Raw genomic sequence first — 27,344 nt, 5'->3', positions numbered from 1 at the left:
CATTAGAAGAGTAATTCATGACATCAAAGGGAGACACTGACTCATTTAGCAGCAGAGCAATTCAAGTTGAAAACAATGACTGAAAACAGAGTTCAGACTCGAGTCCATTTTTATTGAATTACTAGACAGTGATCCATAATTTCTTTGCACATCCTCAATAAACCATAGTAGAAGACTCATGGATGAGAGGACCATCAGTTATCTATGAGGGGACATGCACTGATGCACAAACGCACACACATGCGTGTGGATACAGATACACACACACACACACACACACACACACACACACACACACACACACAAAGAAGATATTGTGCTTTACAGAGATCCCATCTTTATTTTTGACTGAGGTTTTTTTCCTGATGATCCAGGAGAAGCTGAGGAGATGATTCCCAGTTTATGTGTCTTACACACACACACACACACACACGCACACGCACACGCACACGCACACACATTTGGAGAACGGCTAAAAGGACATGCTCTCACATTGCACAGATAACTCAATCTAACTTCTTCCTCCTTGGTTTCAGTTTGACTCTATAAAGTTAAAATATCTTTATTTTTATCTCTATTTTTCAGCTTTAGAACAAGTATTAAGACAGAGGATTGGATTGTTGAAATGCAAAAGTTGGTCATCGTTTATGGCACAAGGTTTTTTGGCTTCACCTTGTGCTTTTATTGTGGATTGCTGACGCACAAGTTGGCTCTTTCTCTGAAGTACTGAGACTGTGTTACCAGTAAAGGGTGATATTATTGCTTCACTGTTTTTCATGCACACAACTACAACACTACAGACTCTACAAATGGATTTGCGCAGTGCACTGTCTGCTGTGTAATTGCATTTCCTACCCTACTGTGAACGTTGATGCTACTGTGTAGGTGCTGCCAAGCATCACACTTGACTATATAGTTCTCTGGACTGCAGGTGTACGGTACAGTAGATGCTACAGCAGCCATAAAGATTGAGATCTGAGTGTTAACTATTGTAAGTTGTGTTTTCATATTAAACTCCAATGTCTAACTGACAAACACTGACTGAAACACACACACACACACACACACACAAGCTTAACAACCCTTTGCCTCTGCTTTCCAGCTACAGCCATACAATACAACAGTGACTTCTGAACATTGAGGTGACCATCCATTTAGGATGTTTGGGTTTAAGAGCTGCTGGCACCGGCTACGTCTGCTCTGCTGGGAAGACAAAAGAACAAAACGGAGGCATTAGACGAGTGTGTTTATGTATGGATGACAGACTGTTGACACAAGGCCATTTCTCTTCCATGTGTGAACTTAAACGTCTTAGAGGACTTACTCTGTTCTGCCTGCTGTTGTTGGCTCCGGTCCCTGCAGAAAACTATTCACTCTTGAATAAAAAAAAGAAAAAAAAGAAAAAAAGGAGAGGTTGTTAGAGCGGGATTTATTGTTGTGATGCACTTCTATGTTGTGAATTTGAAGACACGTGCAGCTTGTGATTCAGTGCATTAGTCAGCAAGAGATTTGTGTGTAATTCCACAGCTTTGTTCCAACATTTATTATCAGTGTAATAGATCACTTTGCAATAAAGACGGGCTCATTTATTTTACAGTGCTGATAAATGAGATGAAAGTGATGCATTTAGCATCTTTAGCAACTTTTTTTTTCTTTTTTTTTTTTGCTGTCTCTTTTTCTGTAATTGCAACCATAGCCAGATCCAATTGGTCCTCATCCAGCAGAAGAGTCCCTGTGATCTAAAAGTGTGCCATCTGATAAATGAGTGCTCCAGCCAAGGATAAAACTGAGGCAGGGGCTACTGCCTCCGCAGAGGGCAGTAATGAGAGGCAGGAGAGTTGATGCTTACTTTGAGTTCTCTGCTGCTTCCTTCAGATCCCTGTCAAGTCTAGAGGTGAGAGTTCAAATGACAAGATGAATATAAAGTCATTTAAAAAGACAACTCAGGCCTGGAGGAGATGGGCATGGACTCACCTAATGATGCACTCTGGGATCTGGATGTATTCCATGGGGATGAGTTCCTGCAGCTCGTCCAAACTGTTCACATACTTTATCTTACTGCTGAACTTGGCGCTGTGACAAGAGCAACATACATACACACGCATAAAAACTAGCGCAATGACAGGCATGTGTTCCCATAAGCACACACACAATCTGCTTGACAGGAACACAATTATAGTTTGTTTTTCTTTTGAAAGTAGGTTACAATCTAAAGGTACTATATGCAAATATATAGCTAAATGTTGTTTCTTCTGGACTGGTGAGTAAACAGCTGTTTAATGCTAATGTTGGCTATGTAGCAATAGCAAATACATATAGCTGCTTTAAACCTGATGATGGCACTAAATAAAAAGTTGAGGGATCACCAAAGTTACTACAATTCATCCTGAGGGAAATGTAAAATGTCTGCACCAAATTCCATGGTAATTTATTCACTAGTCATTCAGACATTTCAGTAAAAGCACTAGAGGAAAAGTCAGAGGATAGCCTAAGTCAGTACAATGTATCCTTGTTGAAATCCATATTATAGTTTTTGAGATATTTTAGTCTGAACCAAAGTGGTGGATTTTCCTTCCACGGCAAATAAAAATAACAAAAATCATTTTTACCTGATGAAGGGCTTGGTAATGGCTAGAATGGTCCTGATAAACCATGATGGATGGAGAATAATGAAGGATTTCAAATTCTTCCTGAGCCTGAAGACAGAACAATATGGCACATATTAGGTGTGTTCATGTTCCTGTTGGAGCTCATTTAACTTTGTGAAGAGTTGCATGTTTTGAGAGTTGTTTCATAGTATGATCACATAACAGGTGTAAGTGAAAGGGTCAGACCTCCTATCGATCATCTGATAGCATTTCTTCAGCCAACCAAGACCAGGCATTCTTCTGTGAGGCGTGGCTCCATTCAGGTACACGATCATGTAGTCCTCCGCCACCATCAGCTCCAGTGTGCTGATCACATACCTGAAGATACACACAAACACACACACAGAGAAATACTTAAAAGGTCAGCAACCATAACTGCTATCCTGGGGGAAAAAAAACAAAAACAGTGAGACTGAAAGTGTAAAATTGTACTTTCACATTGGACTGTGTGCTCTTCACATACCTTTTTTTTTGGAGTCATAATTCAACAAGATGAGTCTAAATCCATGCTAGCACTGTGCTAGTGCTTCCATCTAAATGCTAATGTGAACGTGTTAACATGCTCACTATGAAAATGCTAACATGCTGATGTTTAGCCTGTCAGGATTCTCATATTAGCTAATTAGCTAATAATGTAGTGCACGAATAAGAATTTTGTCCTGATAATGCTGCTAGATGAAAGGTTAAGGGATCATCAATCATCATCATTATTACAATCCAAAGTCAGCAGGATTCTTCGCCCAGGAACCATGAATATCTGTAGAAAATTTCATTGCAATCCATCCACTAGCTGTCAAAAGAAATAAGAGTGGTTCAAAGCGGTGGACCGACAGACAGATCGATATTTCAATCCCAAGAGTCAAACCACTAGCATGGCTAAAAATTGAAAACAACTTCTCTGTTTGTGTTGTTTAGAGTATGGTGTTCACCTCTGGAAATGAGACTATTACAACAGATAATACGAATGACAAATACATTAGAGCCACAAAATAAAGACTTTAAATCTATAACTTCTCACCATATCCCAGTGGACAAACACTCACAGTTGCCATGTATTCAAATCAATGCAACTCCAGATACCAAAAGAAAAAAGGCAATGTCACTGTGTCCTCAACATTACGTGTGTCAAAATAGTGAAATGTAAGGGCAAGAAATGCAGACCCATATTTAATTTGATTCTGAATGCCAACAATATGAGGAAATGGGAGACAAGTCTAGCCCAGTATTTGAAAAACTAGCAGCATTTTTAAAATTTCTTTCCTCTGATGTCAGCTATGAGAAATTGGTAAAAATGTTGCTTCATGGATGAGCTGTTTTGCTTTGAATTTCATCTTTTTTTTTTCCTTCTCTGCATCAGTCTCCGCAACTCAATCAGACGTCTACCTTTTTTAAAATCCAATACTCTGATTCAAGCCAAAAGAAACCATTATCTCTGTCTCATTTCTCTTCTCAGCCTCCGTCCACCTTTTCTCTCCTTCTCGATCAGCAGGGAACTTTGTCAATTTTTGACAATATCCTCAGTTACCACAGTGCTTCGAGTTTCCTCAGTAACTCCTCTAACTTCAGTGAGTTTAGGATCACTCTGTCTCTCCCCCTCCTCCTGATCCAATGTCATTCTCCAGCTTACAAACCAACATCCACTCTGTTTCATGACTATTGTGTTTATCTCCCACTGACATAAAGCTGTATACTGTTCACCTCCCAGGATAGGTTCTCCTCCTTGCAAGTATTCAGACTTCAAGCCATCTGGCATCAGAAACTGCAGACACTACGGTTTACCTCCTTTCATTTCTATCCAAAACTCTCGGAAATGCCAGCTTACTCAATATCTTTCACAGAACAGCCTGTGGGATCCCAACCACACTGTCCAAGCATGAAATGCATCTGTGCCAGCACGACAGTGAAGACATCAGCATGGGAGGTCTCAGCAAACAAGCTAGATTATCACTTTATTTAGAGAGTTTCTTTGTGTAAAGGGGCTGTGTCTGTTTTTAAAAATTAGGCTGAATCCTCGATTTGTGAAATACATTCTATGAATAAAGTGCATTAAAATGCAGTAAACGTAATGTCAGCGTGCTGCGTTGCTCACAGTGACAATGCTAACACACTGATGTTAAGCAGGTACAATGTTACCATACCACAAATCTTCTTAGTTAAGTGTGTGTGTGTGCAAACACTTGCTAATCATGGTTATGAACGTTATGATGGTGATACATGAAAACTCAAAGATCGCCAAAGTCATGACATCCTCTGGGAACCGTGAATGACTGTAGATAATGTCGTGCTCATCCATTCAGTAGTTATAAACAGCGTGGCTCTAGGGACAAATATCCCATCTTTCACTTTGGTTCACACTGAAATGTTTAAGCTCCTGCTACATGAACTTGTACAGACGTTCATTGTCCACTGAGAATGAATTGTATGACTCTGGTGTCCCGCGACTTCTCTGTGGCACCACCATGATGTTCACATTTGTGGTTTTTAGTAAAAAAAAAATTTTTTTAAATTGGATTGAGGATGGAGTTCCATGAAATTTTGTACAGGCATTCATGTTCCCTGCAGGATAAATTGTAATAGCTTTGGTGATCTTCTAACTTTTCATCTAGTGTGGCTAAAATGCAAATTAATAACAGAACTGCAAGAGCAATAACTGTAACATTTCTTAATTAAAAAATTGGATGAGTGACTGAATCAATAACTGACAGAAATTAGAAAGTGGGCCAGAGAATAACATGCTGAAAAAGTAAAAAGTGTTTGTTAGTCACTGCAGGGTGATACTCACAGGAAGAGGTTCTCCATTATTTCATGGTAGTCCTCTCTGTCACTGTCTGGCAGGAAACAGGCAGCAAACACTATGATGGCATTCACTCCGTTGCCATAGTAGCCTGGTTAAAAACACACAAAAATAAAAAAGGAATAAGAGAGTTGACCTTGTTCCATTGTTGTAGAGAGCTTGGCCTTAATTAGCATAGTTTTCATAATTTGATTGTTCTTTAATTTTCCTCCTTTTTGTTCTATTTATCTGCCAATCTGTGTCTCTTTTGTACGACTGTCTCTCTGTCCCGTTTCTACTCACTACTTTTCAGATGAATGTAATTTCCTTTTATTCACCAACCCATTCATCAGCAGATTTGGTGTCACTCAGACAGAGGGTCTTTTATCTAAATGACAGAGCTGGTGATATTGACTGTTCAGTGACAGACGTCTCTTGTTTCCATGGGACGGCTGTGTGTCACTTAAGCCCGCAGCACAGAGCACAGTGGCAAGAAAATGCACTACCTGTTATGTTTATGGGCTCCAATTTCCATCAGTAATGGTAATGTGTTCGGGATTTACTGAAGGCACAGGCTTGTCAGGGCGCAAGCCCTCGGCCCTTGGGTTTTAGTGGGCCCCATGGAGAGGGAAGAGAGAAAGATGGGGGCCCCTGCCTGTGAAACCAATATGGTGTGACTCCATGTATGGCCTCAATTTAAGACCCAGGTCCCCCAGCAGTCTTAATGCAGCTGCAGATGGGTAATAAATGAATGGAAACTGTTTTAGTAAGGGTTGGGACACCAAATATTCTTCAAGTCTCTGGAGCTCTGCTGGAGGGAAAAACAACATTCTTCCTCATTTGGTGTTTTATAGAGCTGTGAGTCAATTAGTCAATTGACAGAAAAATAACACAATGCTAGAAAATCTCTGGTTTTAGCTTTTCCAATGTGGGGGTTTGTGTTATTTATTTGTTTTATGTGATGCTAAACTGGATATCTTTGGGTTAGGGTTAGATGTCACTTTTGGTTTTTGGAAATTCTGATTGGCATTTTCTCACTATTTTCTGACATTTTCTAGATTAATCATTGGCCGGGAAAGTTATTGACAGATTAATCGATAGTAAATGTAATGTCTAACATGTTGGTATAAAAGTGTTCAGCCTCTGGTGACAACACACGATTCACATAATTTTCATACTCAAATCATTCAGTGATCCCTCATGCCCTGTAATGGAAGCATTGGTTTTCCTTTAATCCGTCACCTGTCTGTATGCTTGTAGTGAGTGGTTTTGGTCAGCGACCTCCACCCTCCATTGAACACATTCAGTAGAATTTTGTCAAGTGGCCACTTTACTGCTTTTCAACCTGAATCCTATTGTTCTGGTTTTCACTGGAAATGTGGGGAAAAAAGGACATAAAATTTTCCACTGTGCTTTTGTTTGTGGAGAGTTTCCTCTCTGATGGCCAATATGTTATGTAAAACTCAGCAGCTGGCTTCGACTGCAGCCTGTATTTCCTCATTGTTGGTTGGCTCCAGCCCAAGGTGAAGATGAGGCATCTCCAGAATGATCAACATCATTCTGCAAACTTGTTTTTCCAGCTCAAACACAACAAGTGATTCTGTTACTTTGAATTAGATATTCAGGCTGACTGGAAACTAAAAATGAAAACAATAATCAAGCCCACATTACTTCTACTGAATAGATGCTGTTAGTTTCAGACAATTTTCAATTTGGTTGTTTGCCTCTGTTTATCTTTGTGCCAGCAGCACTGACGTGGCAGAATTTACAATGAATACTGGGTATTATAAGAAGACTACCTGAGAATGGATTCACATTTTTAAGTCTTTCTTAAAACAACACTTGCGTGCCTGTAGTGCAGCATATTTTGGTAGCTGCGACTGTTCCTCCTGCCCATGGTAAGGGAAGGAGATTCCAGTGTAAGTGATGGTTGACATAATCTGTAGTCATCAATCTGTGTAAAAATGCACTGTAAAGTTCAGGTGAAGGGAATATGAGGTAGCCGGAGTTAAGAGGGCATAGGTTTGGTTTCAGAAGCCTGGGGGGGTGGGGGGGGGTGGCACAATTAAGTCAGAGGGTCTTCTAAAAAATATATATTTCCTGTATTTATAGACAAGTTATGATGAAGTTGGTTGTCATGGATTCCACAGTAGTGTACCAAAAATATGTAAAACACCATGTAAATAGTTTGATTATTAATACACTTATCCCACTAAGCTGATACATTTTGATGCAGAGGAGGTTGAGGGATGTTTTCTCAGCCCTGAGAGCATCTGTAGATCTCCCTCTTAGGTAACATACAGCCACAGCTGGGGGGCCCCAGTCTAAGAATCTTTTGGGACTGCTCTGAAGCCTAATTGCTGTGAGTGTGAGTGTAATACTGAATGCAACTCACATGAAATTACCATGCTAATCAGCTCAGACCTTTTCCCATCTGAATTTAGTTGTGCAAAGACAAACTTGAAAAAATGTGAACCCTGTCCTTTACCTGGATATTGAGAATGACCGTGGCATTTCATTAGCTCATGTTCACATAACAGCCACAGTTATGATGGTGAATTAGCTCTTTAATAGTCACCTCCATGGGAGATGACTCTCATGTAGGGCTCAATGATCTTCATGTTGATGCGGTGCTCCTGCTCCCCAATGATGACCGTCCTCCACAGCTTGCCATCCTGGCGCTCCTCCTCGGCGCTGTATGTTGGGATTGGATCATAAGGCTCACTTGTCCCACTCCTTCCCGCTGCATTCGGGTCTGATGTGGAAAAAAAAAAGCCCATTTACAATTTGTTTTGACATGGCATAGTAAGAAAAGCACGAGTGTTACTAATAACATTAGTGATGGCTCTGTTCTATTCAAGTGTCCCAGTAAACAGTGACAGTGAGCAGTGTGAACATTACCAGCACCCTGAAGCTGAAGCAGCTAAATGGAATTCAGCCATTGTTAATTTATTTATTTATTATTAATCTATATATCATCTACACCTGTGGGTTTCCTACTCTGACATGTCAATCCAAGTCTTTTTTTTTTTTTATGAGACTTTTTCACCATGAGTTTTAGTTAACAAAATAAGAGTCAAGCAAGGAAATTCAAATTCAAAGACTCTGTAAGGAAGGAGGGGAAAGCTGCAAACTGAACTAAAACTCATGACTCCAGTGCAATTTCTCAACATTTCAGCACATCTCGCCTCCTGCAAGATCGTGATGACTCAGGACTGCGTGGGGGGTCAAATTGATCTTGGTCCTATTCTGAATAACCCACCTTCCCAGTCTGTTTCGTGGTCCGTGTAGTCGAGGTAGTCCCCCTCATCTGGTGTGTCAAGATCGTCGACATTAATGTCAAGATCATCTGGCGTCTCCCCCAAGTCGTCCTCGCTCTGGTCCAGTGACAGGCTGATACGAGGGGCGGACAGCTTCTTTCTCTGGGAGGGGCCTCCTTGCAGGGGGAGAGAAGTAGGAGGGACTACAAAACAAAACAGTACATAAAAGCAGTTATTCACTTGGGCCATGATGATCTCTGATGGATATCAAAATCTTTATATTCCTTTTTGAATGACTGTTGGTTTGCGTAGAATCTGACTCACCTGGTCTGCCTTCGCCCCCCTCAGAGTTCATTTTACTCTCTGATGCCGGGTCCATCCCCAGGAGGACCTGAGGAGATAATTACAGTCATTACACTGACTCTTATGATACAACAACAGACCTGGAGAGTAACCACTTACATAATCCATCACCTGTGATTCCTCTACAGCTGATGATTTACAAACAGGAGCATTAATCTGATTTTAGTGTGAGGTAGACCTGTTAAAATTTCACTTTGTAACTACATACATTTACTCAAATCACTGTACATGAAGATAAATTCGAAGTACTTGTACTTTACTTGAGTATTTCCATTTCATGCTACTTTATACTTTTACTCAACTACAATTCAGAGGGAAACAATATGCTTATTTATTCAACTACATCCATTTGACAGCTTTAGGTAATAGTTACTTTTCAGATTAAGGTTTTATATACAAAACAAATGAGTTAACAAAGTAGGATGACTGTTACTTTTCAATGCATAACTTACTTGTAATGGATTATTTTCATATTGCAGTAATGGTACTTTTATTTTAGGATCTGAATTCTTCATCACTGAAAACTAATTTCTCAAATATTGTTTCTTTACATGAAAACATGATAAAATAGTAAATAAATAATAACAAAGTCTGGTTGTTGTGAGCAAAAAATACTATGGTGCCATCAATATCAGACCTTTTGTTATACAGTCAAAATAACCTGGTAATTCTCTTTTTATTTTCTTGTGCTTCTGCGCTTGTACAATATGATACACTATAACTATTTATTATGATTTACATCAAAGAGATCCACACACACCTGTTAATATAATGCTGTGAGTCAGAAAACAAATGGGCTCTATGAAGAAGACTTAGATTTTGTCAGTGATACCCAACAACAACAACAACAACAACAGACCAATGCAGATACATCAGACAATATTAATATACGTATAATATAATATATAATATAATATGAATACGTCACTGCAGATATATTGGTATCGAAAAATGCTAAGCTAGGTTTGAGGTAAAGTCTTTATGACATAGTTTGTCGACCAGAGAACAATGACTAGGTGATGTTTTCAATCGTAAACTGTCCAACTTATGTGTCACAGTTCTGTAAAAAAACAAATCTTATAAACAAATCTATATCAAGATTCTTGCTTGTATAAAAAGAAAATTACTATCGGCCAATGTGCATTAATCAGATTTTTTACCGTATGTTGACATCAGTATCTGCCTCAAAATCCTGTATTGGTCGGGCTAAAGCACAAGAAGTACAAGAAGCCCCCAAACGCTAGAATGTGTTAAAATATGGTGTAATGATTTTATTTGTCTGAACAGATATGTTCCATAGTTATCAGGGATTAGGGATAGTAAAGATAAGAGTGGTAAGGGGGTAGGGGGGAGAAAAGGGGGAGGGATGAAGGAAAAGAGAAAGATTTTAAGGTTAAAAGGTCATCTTCCCCTGTGAATAATCCCTCCATTTAAACTGGAGGAGGGGGAGGATGCTGAAGGGGGATGGGGTGGGGGGGTGTTACATCATGACAAGCTCACTCCCCTCCTCGCTGCCTTTTTCTAGTGCTGATTCAAATCGAATGGCTGCACGCTCGCCTGAGCACAGATTGGGCAGAGATGCAAATTCACAGTGAGTCACGTGCACTCATTCGCACGAACAAGAAACATCCTTGTTCCTCCTCGGTACATTCAGCCTGGAACAAGGAAAATGTGATTGCATTAGCAGATGCAACAGAAAAATGCTGAATGGCTGATCCCTGGACAGTGGAGGCGACTGTCATGTTGACAATTCACAGAAATATGTACAGTATGTGCAAACTCACTTACACATACACAGAGATAATAAGCACACAGTGACACACACTCCTACACAGCAGAATAACAAAATCAGCATCATCCGTTATAAGCATCCTCCATGGAGGATGCTGCTGCCTCAGATCCACTTCCACAGCGCAGCACAAGACCACAGTGCTGATGACAGCAGCCCCTCCCTCCCTCCCTCCCTTCATCTCTCTTCCTGTCTGCTGGCTGTGAGGGGAAAAAAAAGAACATATCCCTCTTTCTCTTCTTTTTATCTTCACAAGATAAAAACCATCTACTCACCACTGCTGGGGCTCGGGAATGCGTGTCCTCCTGCGTCTCAGAGCATGGATGTGCTTCCAAGATCCCTGCCTATTTCCTGCTCTCAGCCTCTCGGTGGAGATGCTCAGCTTACAAACACCTCACAGCTTCCACCATTTTGTGGTCACATGATCTGGGCCATTACCAAATAAGGGCGATCACCTGCTACAACAGCTCTCTGCCACAGCAGCCTCCTCAGGCAGTGCAACTGAACGAGGGATATAGGAGGGTGTGTTTGTGTGTCATTATTTTTCCTCGACTGGAGGGGATAAACTCTGTGTGTATGTGTAGGCGCCATTGTATTATTATTATTACCCGCAAAGAGTGAGAAACTGCTGTTAATGCCTGACAGATTTGTGAGCCTGATTGTGCAGCTACAGGATTTTTATTAGCTCCCAGGGTAAAAAAGCAATAACAATCAGAAACGAGAACATTGTCAGATTCATGTGCTGATAATATTCACACGATTTACCACATGCTGGTAAGAAAATAGTAACTTGATCCAAAGCAAATATCTGACGCTTTCCCTTCTGCTGTTTGTAAGGCGACTTCAAATGTGTCCTTTATATTCTGCATTAGCACTGAACTTTTCAACCCTTAAACAAGCAAACTACAGCCACAAAGCAGATAAAATCAATAGTACCTAGACAGTCTCTGCTTCCGTTTGGAAACAGGCATTGCTCTCTCCACAGGTCTAACCTCGCTGAATGCCTCTTTTCACTTACCGCTGCTGAGTCCCAACAGTTACACAGGAAGACAGAGATCAGCCTGTCAGACCTTTGCACATTGCTGGCTTGTTACAAAGGTTGTTACCACGGCACGACTATCAGTGTGGCCACGCCTGGAGCTCGAGCAGAGTAGGGGTTTGCAAAAACAGCCTTTGATCCATGAAATGGATTAAATATATTTCTGTATGGTTTTTTTTTTCTTGTATTTATATATTTCTGATGTAAAAAAAAAAGTTTTTGTACAAAGTGACTAGAGAAATAAGAAACAGTGCAGAATCCAGTTTGTTTAAAACACATACGTGTGGTTTTAATATCTATATTTAGTGAAAAGTAGTGAAAAAAAGAATAATTCCATAGGCTACATGGTTTTTGTTGTTGCAGACATAAATATAAGCTAAGACATTTGTACTTCCCTGTAGGCTATCCTTTACTTCCTCCTCCCAGAGCTGTGAGACAAGGTGGGTTGCATACTTGCAAGATAAGACTTTGTCAGACCAGTTTCATACCAGTTGCTGATTATCACACCAAAATCTGAGAAAAGGAAATAGTCTGTAACAGTGGAGTTTAAACATAAACTGACAATGCAGTTGTCCATTTCTCTTCTGTAGCAATATAAAATATTCTTTTTTAAACATCTACTGCATGATGAACTGTGTTGAAAAAAAAAAATGTACACAGACACACATTGTCTGTGTTATACAGTACTGATATGAACATGCCTTACCTGACATAATAGATAAAATGTCCACAAAAGTGTTACAACATGGGACTGTAACCAGCTTTCTCGTTCCTAAAGGCGAAACCATCACTTTGTCCTACAACCTTGCTTACTCGAGGTTGAACTTTTCCAGGTTGTCTCTGAAGAGCATATTTTTGACGTCTTTGAAGACGATCCGGATGTTGTCTGTGTCCGTGGCGCAGGTGTAGTGTGAGTAAAGGGGTTTGTGATGGCCGCTGTGATGCTCCACGTACATTTGCAAGATGAACTTTTTCGCAGATTCAACGTCACACGGAGGCCCTGTGTCGTCACAATCAGAGGGAATCAGTGTAATTGGAGGAAATTACACTCCAAGAGATGCATGACAATAGACAGTCAGTACAGTGGTTTACTCTATAATGTGAGACGGTTGTTAGAGAGTAGTGTACATGCCATGGAAAAAGCTTTGTTTGTTCTATTGGGGGATTTTACACTCAATTAATTCAGCAACTAACAATTATTTTCATCATTGCACTAAATAGTTAGTGATTTCAGGCTGAATGCTGTTTTAACACACGCACAGCTAAAAGAAAAGAGCATGCTTTACCACTGAAGGCTGGGAAGTAATTTGCCAAATGAGACTGTGAGATTTTCTCATTTAGCAGGTCTGTTTTGTTCAGGAAGAGGATGGTGGAGGACTCGTGGAACCAAGGGTACGAGAGGATGGTCTTGAACAAGGCGAGGCTCTCTTTCAGTCGATTCTGAAGAAGAGGGACAGAAAAGTGTTGCCTAATTGGACAATGCAATTTCATGGGAAAAACATGAAGAAGAACTTTTGGACAGCAGCTAAAGCCAAGAAACAAGAAATTGAGACTCAAATCATAATTTTGAAGCGTAACAGACTTTTGAGCTTACATCATTCTCACTCTCATAAAGGACCTGGTCGTACTCGCTGAGGGCCGCCAGGTATATGATGGAGGTGACGTTCTCGAAACAGTGGATCCATTTCCTCCTCTCTGAACGCTGACCACCCACATCCACCATCCTAGAGACACATGACCCTCGGCTTAAGTAAAATATAAAAGCTCCTTGACAACTAAAGGAATAATTGCTATATTATATAACATGGCTGTTGAACTGCTGGTTGAACAGATGAACTATCTGAATTTTTTTTAGTGCCAAATTATTTCACCAAATCTTCAGATTTCATTAGAGCTCATCAGTCGAGATTCAAAACAGCATCAGAGACTTGAATATACCAAATCAGGGAGAAAATTCTTCTTCGTGTGTTGTTTTAGTCTGAAAATCATCATAATTTTCCTTATATTTTTGCTGTGGCAGGTTATACAGTGTAAGTTCCTACCTGAAGATCACTTTTGAAAGGTCGAAGGGGTACTCTATGATGCCTGTGGTAGCGACCCTGACCCTCAAGATGTCCTGCTGGGTCGGGATGTAAAGCGGGTCTGTGATTCTCTCCAGGTCATTCAGGTAACTAAAAAGTTAACAACAGTGCATTCAGTTTATTATCCTGACACGCACCTAACTAGATAGACAGGAACATCTTGCAGAAAACTTGTTGCACTTGTTCTATCAAAGATTTATCAGCATGAATCCACACTCACTATTTGAGTTGATGAATGCAAAATACAGCACAGCATTAGCTTTGGTTCTCTGGGAGAGCCTTGGGTTTATGTAAATGATCTGATATGAATCATATAAAAGTCTTACTATTTGGCAGAGTCGGATAACTGGAATTCCCTCCGGCGGTCGTAGCATCTTTGAACACCGTGGTCATTCCACACTCTTCTAATTGCATCCACCTGCAAGTCCGCCAGAGTGGACACCTGCTCTACCTCCACTTTCCTCAGCGTCTCGGCGTGCCTCTGACACATACAAAACATCCACAGGGGATTTTTTTTAACACAGACTTTGTACCTTTGACTGAATTAGAGATTTAAGAGGCTGAGAGCTGTGAAAAAAAATCCAATTAGATTAATTCAGTGAACAAATATTCAACAAAAGCAAATTTTTGTGTGTGGCTCTTCTGATGGCAAGGTCCGGTCAATAGGTTGGCGACCAAATGAATCAACAATTAGATGTATTGCCATGACATTTTGTAGACATTCATGGTCCCGTGAAATTTGTAGTTTTGAGCGAAATGACTCAACAAATATTGGATTGATTATCATAAAATTTGGTACAAACATTCTTGTCCCCTTTAAGATGAATTATAATCACTTTGGCAATAACTAAACTTTTTATCTAGCACCACCATCAGGTCAAAATTTTAATTTGTGGTTCATCTTAAACATGGCTCACATGCTAAACTAAGATGGTGAAACCAAGCATGTTGACATTGCGAGTATTGTTACAGCCTTGTTAAGATCTCACTGATATATTGTGCTTTATAAAATGCTACAGAACACATCAACACTGTCTTTTTTAAAAACGTGTACAGCTTCTCACAATGTTCTGGTCATCGATGAAGTCAATCTCTAGAGTCTTCATGGCCTGGATCAGAGCCTGGATGGCTGTGACGATGTTCTGAAACACCAGCCGAGTGAAACCTTTCCTGTCAGCTTCACTGTATCCGCTGCCATGGATGATCCTCATCTGTTTGATGAAAGTGCTCTTCCCACTTTCACCAGTCCCTAGGCAAATGAGATGAATGAGACCAAAGGATGAAAAATGGAATAAGATCAAAGCAACGCCAGAAATAGGACATCTGTGACATGCACTAAAAAAAAAAAAAAAATCGGAACTTCAATCAGCTGTAGCTAGACAGGATTTAAGCAACAAAACAAACAAAAAATGCTGCATTCTTTAGACTGAAAAAAATTGTCTCATGAGTTTAAGTCTCACAGGTTGTAATATTTTTTTTCCCAAGCCACAGAAGTGAGTATGTGTGCATGAGTGAATGCATATGTGCTTGAATTCTCCAGGTGTATATAAACCACCATGCGTTCCTTTGTTTCTATAAAACACCACATTACTAATGTTTTATTTGAATAATTTATGATTTATTTGTTTCCTTACATTTGTGTGGAGAAAAAAAAGCATAAAAACAGATAAAGAACCAAAAAAAAAAAAAAAAAAAAAAAAAAAGTGGACCTTTCCCAAAATCTAAAAGAAAATATAGAGGGAAAAGTCTATATAAACCATATAAATTAATGTTGCATTTGTTGCTGTGTGTATTTGAGGTTTCTGCAAGGTACAAAATGTGTTTCATTCTGTCTTTGTTAATGGACACTGAAAGTTCGCATTTGATCCATGCAAGTCAACATGTCTATCATCAGCCATGTGTCCTTGAGTGGAACAGTGAACTGCTTCCTGCTCGCCAGTTGTAAATTACTCTCGATAAGAGTGTCAGCTAACCACCTAAAATGCCTAAAAATGTTAACCATTAGACTGACCTTTACAGCAGGATATTGCTCTCCAAACAGGCTAACTCAAGTTGAAGTTTAAAGTAGTACTGACCTTTAAACAAAGTCCTTCATGTCTAATGTACTGTTTCCAACATAACCAATAGCTTTTATGTGGGCTGTTTTGATAGTTCTGGGAAGAAAACAGGCCTCGTCTGAAATTGTTATGAGCCGTAATATATTTCATAATGTATTTACTCATCCTTATGGTTGTCAAAATGTCGCTCTGCACTGTCTTACACCTTGTTCTCTTTTTTGTGTTCTGCACTGCTAACATGGCTGACTCTTTTTTGCATGTTGACATTTCAGTAGGAATGTCTTTTGCAATGACGCATTATTATTTGAGACCCTAATGTCTTGTGAGGAAGATGTCTATGAAACTGAAGGTCTGCTCTTATAAAAACATGCAGTACTCTAGTTTGAGTTGAATGAGCTTATCAAGCTACATACTCATCAGCATTTCACCAACTATTTCAAGAATGCAAAGGGTAACCTGCAACTACAGTGAAGCCAAGGAAAACAAACCAAAGCCTCGCTATCTATTGATCCAGATTGTTTTTCATTTCCTGGGATTGTCAGCTCACTTCTGTTTAATTCAACTCCACTCAACTCACATTTCCAAAAATAATGCTGCAGTAGCTCACAGTCTGCAAATGTAAGTGATATCTTGTCACTTAAAACTACTTTCTATCAAAGTCTGCCCACTATCTATATCCACACAGACACTCCTCGTGGAGTTATTCTCTAGGTCATGACATCATCTATTTGTTGGTCGGACCGCTGCTTTGGCCTAGATTGAAATATCAGAGAACAGACAGAGGATATTTTTGGTTTTGGTGAAATGTCTCAACAATTATTTGTTGGATTTCCATGAAATTTGGTACAAACAGTTATGCTCCCTTCAGAATGAATTGTCATGATATTGATGATCCCTTGCCTTGCCTTCTAGCGTCATCATCAGATAATATGTTTGATTTGTCCAATACTTTTATGAACAAAATTAATGATATTTCCATCACCCTCAGCTGCTGTACTTTGTGTTCAGTGCCAGTTGGCTATTTAGTGCTACCATCATAAACTAAGATGGTGAACACTGTGGATATTATACCATCATTATAACATCAGTGAGCATGTTATCATATTAGCGTTACCATTTCCCATTTATTTCATTCATCATCAATTAATCATTTCCATGATTCTCTATAAAATATCAAAACAACTGTAAGGTATTGTTAAAATTATAGATTTTCTTACATAACAATAGCTTCTAGAATTTGTGATATATATATATATATAGAGAGAGAGATATCATACAGAAAAAATTATTTAGTGTTTTTTTTTTTAAACACTACGCATAATAAAACTGACTGGCTACATGTCAAAACATATAGGCCTAATTAGTGTGATTACATTCACCTAAGCTGTATCCATTTTATATGGACTCTGTATCAAAGTTTCTAGTAAGTTCCTTGGTAGTAGTAGTGAATCATCCAGATTTTAAGGGAATATAATGTCCACGTGTGACTGACATCCCGACTGGCAGCTTTGAGCAGCTCGGAGGGTAAACATGCTGTAGCTCATTATTTTCTAACATTTTCAGTGAGTGAACATGAGGACGTTAATGACTGAACTCTGCTTGCACTCACCTAAAAGCAGCAACTTCAGCTCCCGGTGAGACTCTCTCTTATCACGACGGAGTCTTCTCTCTATTTCTCTGTGTATCCTGAGTCTCTCCAGGTCCTCTTCAGACATGCAGCACTCCTCCATTGTTGTCCAACTTTACCAGCTTCTTCTAGTTAAACGTCGCCACAGCTGACGGGGAGGGGGTGCTTACTGAAGTGGATGGATAATGATTTTTCTCAGTCCTGCCAGGGAAACTTCTGTCCCGGAACAGGTGAGTTGGCGACTTTCTGCAGTCATTCTTCCTCATGCAGGATCCAGTTCAGGTACGTTTCACATTCCTGTGCAGGGGAGGAGTGAAAGGCAATACAAGTTTATATGTATCTGCTTACAGCTTCATACTCCCACGGGTCGCGGTGTCTGAAACTCTTTGTCCACAGTGAGTTCCAGTGCAGGAGGGAAAACATAACAGCCAGCTGCAACATACTACCAACATCTCTGTGTAAATGTATTTAATCTACACCAAGAACACAATGGCACCATTATAAGTCTTACAATACACGAAGGTGTTAAACGAGGAACAACTCTGGTTGAAAGATTCAGCTTTGTTTCACGTCTGGTTATAACAAGTGCAACTTGTTGCACCTGTAACCAAGGGCGTGTATTTGGTCTCAGCATTGGTAGGGATGCAACAACGCCACCCCTTCAAAACAAAGAGATTGGCTTTTTAATGCCATCAATCAAACGGTTCATTATCATATAAGATCTGAATTTACATTTCGCAGTGCCCATAAGAAAATGCAATTGATGTACATATTTAGAATTTCCATTTATTCCTATGCTATTACTTTTTATGACTTTTTATGCCTTACTATGCTATGACGTTTTATGCCTTATTATATTATGACGTCTTTTTAATTTTAAGGCCTAACTATACTATGATGTTTTTTTGACATTTTTATGCCTTACTATACTGTTACATTTTCTGCCTTACTATACTATGACGTTTTTTCATATTTTTATGCTTTACTATACTATGACATTTTTATTCCTTAATATACTATGTAGTCTTATGCCGCACTATACTGTGACGTTTTATGCCTTATTATACTATGACTTTTTTTCCAATTTTCATGCCTTACTATATTATGATGTTTTTTGATATTTTTTATGCCTTACTATAGTTCAATCAGGAGAGACTCAGATATTAAAGCAGCAAAAACACTTTATTTCCATGTGCAAACAGCAAGAATGAGAAGTGAAGAGTCTTTGGTGGTTACATCCTGTTTTGATGTGATCATATTGGAATGAGGGGGAAGATCCTGTAGGAAATCCGCTAAAAACCAAAACAGTCACAGTCTTCACAAAGACAGCAAGAAAAAGGTGGTAAGGATCACAGTGATAACAATTACGAAATGTTTTGGAAAACCAAGAGTTCACATCACAGTGGTTTTCATTCAAGTGAACACATTATAGCGCAAGCATATGTAAGAAGGTATATGGTATAAACATACGTTACAAGATATAATAGCACCAGCATACATAACAGGATATACATTTTCAACTACAGTCCCAGTGATAAAGTCAGGATCTGGATGAAGCGGTATGGCTTCGGATGAGCTCCACCTAGGCGCTGGACATGAGGCCAGAAGTTCAAAGGGGAGGAGGAGGGTCACAGCAACCTGCCTGAAATGACAGCTGAAAGCAGTAGAGAGAATGGATTTAAAGTTTGACAGGAACGACATGATTGGCTGACTGAGGCTGTGGTGAAACACGATAAGTAGAACAATTACACCCACATCAGCTGATTACTTACTGTTCTATGACTTTTTAGACCTTACTTTACTAAGACCTTTTATGCGTTACTATACTATGAAGTTTTATGCTTTGCTATACTATGACATCTTTTGACATTTTTATGCCTTACTATAATAGAATGTTTTTTCAAGTTTTTATGTCTTACTATACTATGACATTTGTTATCATTTTTATGCCTTATTATGCTATGACCTTTTATGCCTTACTATACTATGACGTTTTATGCCTTACTATACTAAAACGTTTTTTTGACATTTTATGCCTTACTATACTATGAAGTTTTTTTCAAAATTTTATGCCTTACTATACTTTAACATTTTAAACATTTTTATACTATGATGTTGTTTCACATTGTCATGCCTTACTACACTATGACACTTACTTGCTACACTTATTATACTACATCGTTTTTTTTCACTTTTAAGGCCTTAATGTACCATGATGTCTTCATATCTCATTATATTATGATGTTTTTTGATGTTTTTATGCTTTCCTATACTATGATGGTTTTTTTTGCTTTTAGGGCCTTATTATACCATGACGTCTTTGTACCTTGCCATATTATGACGTTTTCTGATGGTTTTATGCTTTATCACACATTGTCATTTTTTCAATATTTTTGCCATAGTATACTATGTCGTTTTTTCATGTTTTTTGTTATGATATACTATGTTGTTTTATTCACTTTTAAGGCCTTAATGTACCATGATGTCTTCATATCTCATTATATTATGATGTTTTTTGATGTTTTTATGCCTTTTTACACTATGATGTTTTTTGATGTTTGTATGCCTTTCTCTACTATGTGGGTTTTTTTGCTTTTAGGGCCTTATTATAGCATGATGTCTTCGTACCTTGTCATATTATGACGTTTTCTGATGGTTTTATGCTTTATCACACATTGTCATTTTTTCAATTTTTTTGCCATAGTATACTATGTCGTTTTTTCATGTTTTTTGTTATAATATACTATGTCGTTTTTATTCACTTTTAAGGCCTTAATGTACCATGATGTCTTCATATCTCATTATATTATGAGGTTTTTTCATGTTTTTATGCCTTTTTACACAATGATGTTTTTTCATGTTTTTATGCCTTATTATACTATGATGTTTTTTCATGTTTGTATGCCTTTCTATACTATGTGGGTTTTTTTGCTTTAAGGGCCTTATTATACCATGACGTCTTCGTACCTTGCCATATTATGATGTTTTCTGATGGTTTTATGCTTAATTACACATTGTCATTTTTTCAATTTTTTTGCCATAGTATACTATGTCGTTTTTTCATGTTTTTTGTTATAATATACTATGTCGTTTTATTCACTTTTAAGGCCTTAATGTACCATGATGTCTTCATATCTCATTATATTATGAGGTTTTTTGATGTTTTTATGCCTTTTTACACTATGATGTTTTTTGATGTTTTTATGCCTTCCTATACTATGTGGATTTTTTTGCTTTTAGGGCCTTATTATACCATGACGTCTTCGTACCTTGCCATATTATGATGTTTTCTGATGGTTTTATGCTTTATTACACATTGTCATTTTTTCAATTTTTTTGCCATAGTATACTATGTCGTTTTTTCATATTTCTTGCTACACTATACTATGTTGTTTTATTCACTTTTGAGGCATTAATGTACTATGACGTCTTCATATCTAATTATATTATTAGGTTTTTTGATGTTTTTATGTCTTTTTACGCTATGATGTATTTTGATGTTTTTATGCCTTTTTACACTATGATGTTTTTTGATGTTTTTATGCCTTCCTATACTATGTGGTTTTTTTTTGCTTTTAGGGCCTTATTATACCATGACGTCTTCGTACCTTGCCATATTATGATGTTTTCTGATGGTTTTATGCTTTATCACACATTGTCATTTTTTCAATTTTTTTGCCATAGTATACTATGTCGTTTTTTCATGTTTTTTGTTATAATATACTATGTTGTTTTATTCACTTTTAAGGCCTTAATGTACTATGATGTCTTCATATCTCATTATATTATGAGGTTTTTTTAATGTTTTTATGCCTTTTTACACTATGATGTTTTTTGATGTTTTTATGCCTTATTATACTATGATGTTTTTTGATGTTTGTATGCCTTTCTATACTATGTGGGTTTTTTTTGCTTTTAGGGCCTTATTATACCATGAGGTCTTCGTACCTTGCCATATTATGACGTTTTGTGATGGTTTTATGCTATATCACACATTGTCATTTTTTCAATTTTTTTGCCATAGTATACGATGTCGTTTTTTCATGTTTTTTGTTATAATATACTATGTCGTTTTATTCACTTTTAAGGCCTTAATGTACCATGATGTCTTCATATCTCATTATATTATGATGTTTTTTGATGTTTTTATGCCTTCCTATACTTTGTGGGTTTTTTTGCTTTTAGGGCCTTATTAAACCATGACGTCTTCGTAACTTGCCATATTATGATGTTTTCTGATGGTTTTATGCTTTATTACACATTGTCATTTTTTCAATTTTTTTGCCATAGTATACTATGTCGTTTTTTCATGTTTTTTGTTATAATATACTATGTTGTTTTTATTCACTTTTAAGGCCTTAATGTACCATGATGTCTTCATATCTCATTATATTATGAGGTTTTTTGATGTTTTTATGCCTTTTTACACTATGATGTTTTTTGATGTTTTTATGCCTTATTATACTATGATGTTTTTTGATGTTTGTATGCCTTTCTATACTATGCAGGTTTTTTTGCTTTTAGGGCCTTATTATACCATGAGGTCTTCGTACCTTGCCATATTATGACGTTTTCTGATGGTTTTATGCTATATCACACATTGTCATTTTTTCAATTTTTTTGCCATAGTATACTATGTCGTTTTTTCATGTTTTTTGTTATAATATACTATGTCGTTTTTATTCACTTTTAAGGCCTTAATGTACTATGATGTCTTCATATCTCATTATATTATGAGGTTTTTTTTATGTTTTTATGCCTTTTTACACTATGATGTTTTTTGATGTTTTTATGCCTTATTATACTATGATGTTTTTTGATGTTTGTATGCCTTTCTATACTATGCAGGTTTTTTTGCTTTTAGGGCCTTATTATACCATGAGGTCTTCGTACCTTGCCATATTATGACGTTTTCTGATGGTTTTATGCTATATCACACATTGTCATTTTTTCAATTTTTTTGCCATAGTATACTATGTCGTTTTTTCATGTTTTTTGTTATAATATACTATGTCGTTTTTATTCACTTTTAAGGCCTTAATGTACTATGATGTCTTCATATCTCATTATATTATGAGGTTTTTTTTATGTTTTTATGCCTTTTTACACTATGATGTTTTTTGATGTTTTTATGCCTTATTATACTATGATGTTTTTTGATGTTTGTATGCCTTTCTATACTATGCAGGTTTTTTTTGCTTTTAGGGCCTTATTATACCATGAGGTCTTCGTACCTTGCCATATTATGACGTTTTCTGATGGTTTTATGCTATATCACACATTGTCATTTTTTCAATTTTTTTGCCATAGTATACTATGTCGTTTTTTCATGTTTTTTGATATAATATACTATGTCGTTTTATTCACTTTTAAGGCCTTAATGTACCATGATGTCTTCATATCTCATTATATTATGATGTATTTTGATGTTTTTATGACTTTTTACACTATGATGTTTTTTGATGTTTTTATGCCTTCCTATACTATGTGGGTTTTTTTTTTTTGCTTTTAGGGCCTTATTATACCATGACGTCTTCGTACCTTGCCATATTATGATGTTTTCTGATGGTTTTATGCTTTATCACACATTGTCATTTTTTCAATTTTTTTGCCATAGTATACTATGTCGTTTTTTCATGTTTTTTGTTATAATATACTATGTTGTTTTATTCACTTTTAAGGCCTTAATGTACTATGATGTCTTCATATCTCATTATATTATGAGGTTTTTTTAATGTTTTTATGCCTTTTTACACTATGATGTTTTTTGATGTTTTTATGCCTTATTATACTATGATGTTTTTTGATGGTTTTATGCTTTATTACACATTGTCATTTTTTCAATTTTTTTGCCATAGTATACTATGTCGTTTTTTCATGTTTTTTGTTATAATATACTATGTCGTTTTTATTCACTTTTAAGGCCTTAATGTACCATGATGTCTTCATATCTCATTATATTATGAGGTTTTTTGATGTTTTTATGCCTTTTTACACTATGATGTTTTTTGATGTTTTTATGCCTTATTATACTATGATGTTTTTTGATGTTTGTATGCCTTTCTATACTATGCAGGTTTTTTTGCTTTTAGGGCCTTATTATACCATGAGGTCTTCGTACCTTGCCATATTATGACGTTTTCTGATGGTTTTATGCTATATCACACATTGTCATTTTTTCAATTTTTTTGCCATAGTATACTATGTCGTTTTTTCATGTTTTTTGTTATAATATACTATGTCGTTTTTATTCACTTTTAAGGCCTTAATGTACTATGATGTCTTCATATCTCATTATATTATGAGGTTTTTTTTATGTTTTTATGCCTTTTTACACTATGATGTTTTTTGATGTTTTTATGCCTTATTATACTATGATGTTTTTTGATGTTTGTATGCCTTTCTATACTATGCAGGTTTTTTTTGCTTTTAGGGCCTTATTATACCATGAGGTCTTCGTACCTTGCCATATTATGACGTTTTCTGATGGTTTTATGCTATATCACACATTGTCATTTTTTCAATTTTTTTGCCATAGTATACTATGTCGTTTTTTCATGTTTTTTGTTATAATATACTATGTCGTTTTATTCACTTTTAAGGCCTTAATGTACCATGATGTCTTCATATCTCATTATATTATGAGGTTTTTTTTATGTTTTTATGCCTTTTTACACTATGATGTTTTTTGATGTTTTTATGCCTTATTATACTATGATGTTTTTTGATGTTTGTATGCCTTTCTATACTATGCAGGTTTTTTTGCTTTTAGGGCCTTATTATACCATGAGGTCTTCGTACCTTGCCATATTATGACGTTTTCTGATGGTTTTATGCTATATCACACATTGTCATTTTTTCAATTTTTTTGCCATAGTATACTATGTCGTTTTTTCATGTTTTTTGTTATAATATACTATGTCGTTTTATTCACTTTTAAGGCCTTAATGTACCATGATGTCTTCATATCTCATTATATTATGATGTATTTTGATGTTTTTATGCCTTTTTACACTATGATGTTTTTTGATGTTTTTATGCCTTCCTATACTATGTGGGTTTTTTTTGCTTTTAGGGCCTTATTATACCATGACGTCTTCGTACCTTGCCATATTATGATGTTTTCTGATGGTTTTATGCTTTATCACACATTGTCATTTTTTCAATTTTTTTGCCATAGTATACTATGTCGTTTTTTCATGTTTTTTGTTATAATATACTATGTTGTTTTATTCACTTTTAAGGCCTTAATGTACTATGATGTCTTCATATCTCATTATATTATGAGGTTTTTTTAATGTTTTTATGCCTTTTTACACTATGATGTTTTTTGATGTTTTTATGCCTTATTATACTATGATGTTTTTTGATGTTTGTATGCCTTTCTATACTATGTGGGTTTTTTTTGCTTTTAGGGCCTTATTATACCATGAGGTCTTCGTACCTTGCCATATTATGACGTTTTCTGATGGTTTTATGCTATATCACACATTGTCATTTTTTCAATTTTTTTGCCATAGTATACTATGTCGTTTTTTCATGTTTTTTGTTATAATATACTATGTCGTTTTATTCACTTTTAAGGCCTTAATGTACCATGATGTCTTCATATCTCATTATATTATGATGTATTTTGATGTTTTTATGCCTTTTTACACTATGATGTTTTTTGATGTTTTTATGCCTTCCTATACTATGTGGGTTTTTTTTGCTTTTAGGGCCTTATTATACCATGACGTCTTCGTACCTTGCCATATTATGATGTTTTCTGATGGTTTTATGCTTTATCACACATTGTCATTTTTTCAATTTTTTTGCCATAGTATACTATGTCGTTTTTTCATGTTTTTTGTTATAATATACTATGTTGTTTTATTCACTTTTAAGGCCTTAATGTACTATGATGTCTTCATATCTCATTATATTATGAGGTTTTTTTAATGTTTTTATGCCTTTTTACACTATGATGTTTTTTGATGTTTTTATGCCTTATTATACTATGATGTTTTTTGATGTTTGTATGCCTTTCTATACTATGTGGGTTTTTTTGCTTTTAGGGCCTTATTATACCATGAGGTCTTCGTACCTTGCCATATTATGACGTTTTCTGATGGTTTTATGCTATATCACACATTGTCATTTTTTCAATTTTTTTGCCATAGTATACTATGTCGTTTTTTCATGTTTTTTGTTATAATATACTATGTTGTTTTATTCACTTTTAAGGCTTTAATGTACCGAGATGTCTTCATATCTCATTATATTATGATGTTTTTTGATGTTTTTATGCCTTTTTACACTATGATGTTTTTTGATGTTTGTATGCCTTTCTCTACTATGTGGGTTTTTTTGCTTTTAGGGCCTTATTATACATGACGTCTTCATACCTTGCTATACTATGACGTTTTCTGATGGTTTCATGCTTTATTATACTTTGTAATTTTTTCCATAGTTTGCCATAGTATACTATGTTGTTTTTTCATGTTTTTTGTTATAATATACTATGTCGTTTTATTCACTTTTAAGGCCTTAATGTACCATGATGCCTTCATATCTCATTATATTATGAGGTTTTTTGATGTTTTTATGCCTTTTTACACTATGATGTTTTTTGATGTTTTTATGCCTTCCTATACTATGTGGGTTTTTTTTGCTTTTAGGGCCTTATTATACCATGACGTCTTCGTACCTTGCCATATTATGATGTTTTCTGATGGTTTTATGCTTTATTACACATTGTCATTTTTTCAATTTTTTTGCCATAGTATACTATGTCATTTTTTCATATTTCTTGCGACACTATACTATGTTGTTTTATTCACTTTTGAGGCATTAATGTACTATGACGTCTTCATATCCAATTATATTATTAGGTTTTTTGATGTTTTAATGCCTTATTATACTATGATGTTTTTTTATGTTTTTATGCCTTTCTTTATTATGTGTTTTTTTTGCTTTTAGGGCCTTATTATACCATGACATCTTCATACCTTGCCATACTATGACGTTTTCTGATGGTTTTATGTTTTATTATATTTTGTAATTCTTTCCATAGTTTGCCATACTATACTATGTCGTGTTTTCATATTTCTTGCTACACTATACTATGTGGTTTTTTCACGTTTTTTGCCATACTATATTATCTCGTTTTTTTTCACTTTTGAGGCCTTAATGTACTATGACGTCTTCATATCTTATTATATTATGATGTTTGCATGCCTTTCTATTCTATGTTGTTTTTTTTGCTTTAAGGGCCTTATTATACCATGACGTCTTCATACCTTGCTATTTTATGACGTTTTCTGATGGTTTTATGCTTTATTATAATTTGTAATTTTTTCAAAATTTTTTGCCTTAGTATCGTATGATGTTTTTTCAAGTTTTTATGCCTTACTCTGCTATGACCTTTTATGCCTTACTACACTTTGACGCTTTTTCACATTTTTATGCCTTACTAGACTTTGACCTTTTTTGACACTTTTATGCCTTACTATGCTATGTAGTTTTATGCCTCACTATACTAAGACGTTTTATGCCTTATTATATACTATGACTTTTTCTTCACATTTTTATTCTTTACTATATTATGATTTTTTTTGATATTTTTGTATGCCTTACAATAGTTCAATCAGGAAAGACTCAGATATTAAAGAAGCCAAAACACTTTATTTCCATGTGCAAACAGCAAGAATGAGAAGTGAAGAGTC

At 36.2% G+C, this 27,344-nt stretch overlaps 2 protein-coding genes across 4 annotated transcripts; both read right to left on the bottom strand.

Moving 5' to 3' along the window:
- Positions 1 to 91: 91 nt before the first annotated feature.
- prune2 (prune homolog 2 with BCH domain) lies at positions 92 to 11,908 on the bottom strand. 3 transcript variants are annotated; one of them, XM_056403210.1, is made up of 11 exons: positions 11,852 to 11,908; positions 9,006 to 9,072; positions 8,684 to 8,884; positions 8,000 to 8,176; positions 5,431 to 5,533; positions 2,835 to 2,966; positions 2,610 to 2,696; positions 1,975 to 2,073; positions 1,850 to 1,888; positions 1,325 to 1,375; positions 92 to 1,203 (listed from the first exon to the last, which is right to left on the bottom strand). In XM_056403210.1, the coding sequence occupies exons 2-11, from the start codon at positions 9,058 to 9,060 to the stop codon at positions 1,170 to 1,172; spliced, it is 978 nt and encodes a 325-aa protein (XP_056259185.1). In that variant the 5' UTR covers positions 9,061 to 9,072; positions 11,852 to 11,908; the 3' UTR covers positions 92 to 1,169. The 3 variants fall into 3 exon arrangements, with proteins under 3 accessions (XP_056259185.1, XP_056259186.1, XP_056259184.1); XM_056403211.1 differs by lacking the exon at positions 11,852 to 11,908 and adding an exon at positions 11,109 to 11,277 and having other exon boundaries at positions 92 to 1,200; XM_056403209.1 differs by lacking the exon at positions 11,852 to 11,908 and adding an exon at positions 11,109 to 11,275.
- Positions 11,909 to 12,022: 114 nt separating this feature from the next.
- Positions 12,023 to 18,198, bottom strand: LOC130186272 (guanine nucleotide-binding protein subunit alpha-11-like). Its single transcript, XM_056403208.1, has 8 exons — positions 18,149 to 18,198; positions 17,620 to 17,934; positions 15,018 to 15,202; positions 14,280 to 14,434; positions 13,915 to 14,043; positions 13,467 to 13,596; positions 13,159 to 13,312; positions 12,023 to 12,872 (listed from the first exon to the last, which is right to left on the bottom strand). Exons 2-8 carry the CDS (start codon positions 17,738 to 17,740, stop codon positions 12,682 to 12,684), a joined length of 1,065 nt encoding a protein of 354 aa, XP_056259183.1. The 5' UTR covers positions 17,741 to 17,934; positions 18,149 to 18,198; the 3' UTR covers positions 12,023 to 12,681.
- Positions 18,199 to 27,344: the final 9,146 nt, after the last annotated feature.

The sequence above is a fragment of the Seriola aureovittata genome, chromosome 18 (genome assembly GCF_021018895.1).
Source record: "Seriola aureovittata isolate HTS-2021-v1 ecotype China chromosome 18, ASM2101889v1, whole genome shotgun sequence".
Classification (NCBI taxonomy): domain Eukaryota; kingdom Metazoa; phylum Chordata; class Actinopteri; order Carangiformes; family Carangidae; genus Seriola; species Seriola aureovittata.
The sequence above is the reverse complement of the archived record's forward strand: the minus strand, read 5'-3'. Positions and strand labels throughout refer to the sequence as shown.

Excerpts from the sequence above, each read along its gene's own strand:
- prune2 (XM_056403210.1), bottom strand. The coding sequence starts at position 9,060 with ATGGACCCGGCATCAGAGAGTAAAATGAACTCTGAGGGGGGCGAAGGC. Across the intron at positions 5,534-7,999 it reads GAGAGTCATCTCCCATGGAG|GCTACTATGGCAACGGAGTG; the intron begins GTGACTATTAAA and ends GTTTTTAACCAG. Across the intron at positions 1,204-1,324 it reads ACAACAGCAGGCAGAACAGA|CAGAGCAGACGTAGCCGGTG; the intron begins GTAAGTCCTCTA and ends TTGTCTTCCCAG.
- LOC130186272 (XM_056403208.1), bottom strand. The coding sequence starts at position 17,740 with ATGGAGGAGTGCTGCATGTCTGAAGAGGACCTGGAGAGACTCAGGATA. Across the intron at positions 15,203-17,619 it reads GCTGAAGTTGCTGCTTTTAG|GGACTGGTGAAAGTGGGAAG; the intron begins GTGAGTGCAAGC and ends TCATTTGCCTAG. Across the intron at positions 13,597-13,914 it reads CTTTCAAAAGTGATCTTCAG|GATGGTGGATGTGGGTGGTC; the intron begins GTAGGAACTTAC and ends ATGTGTCTCTAG.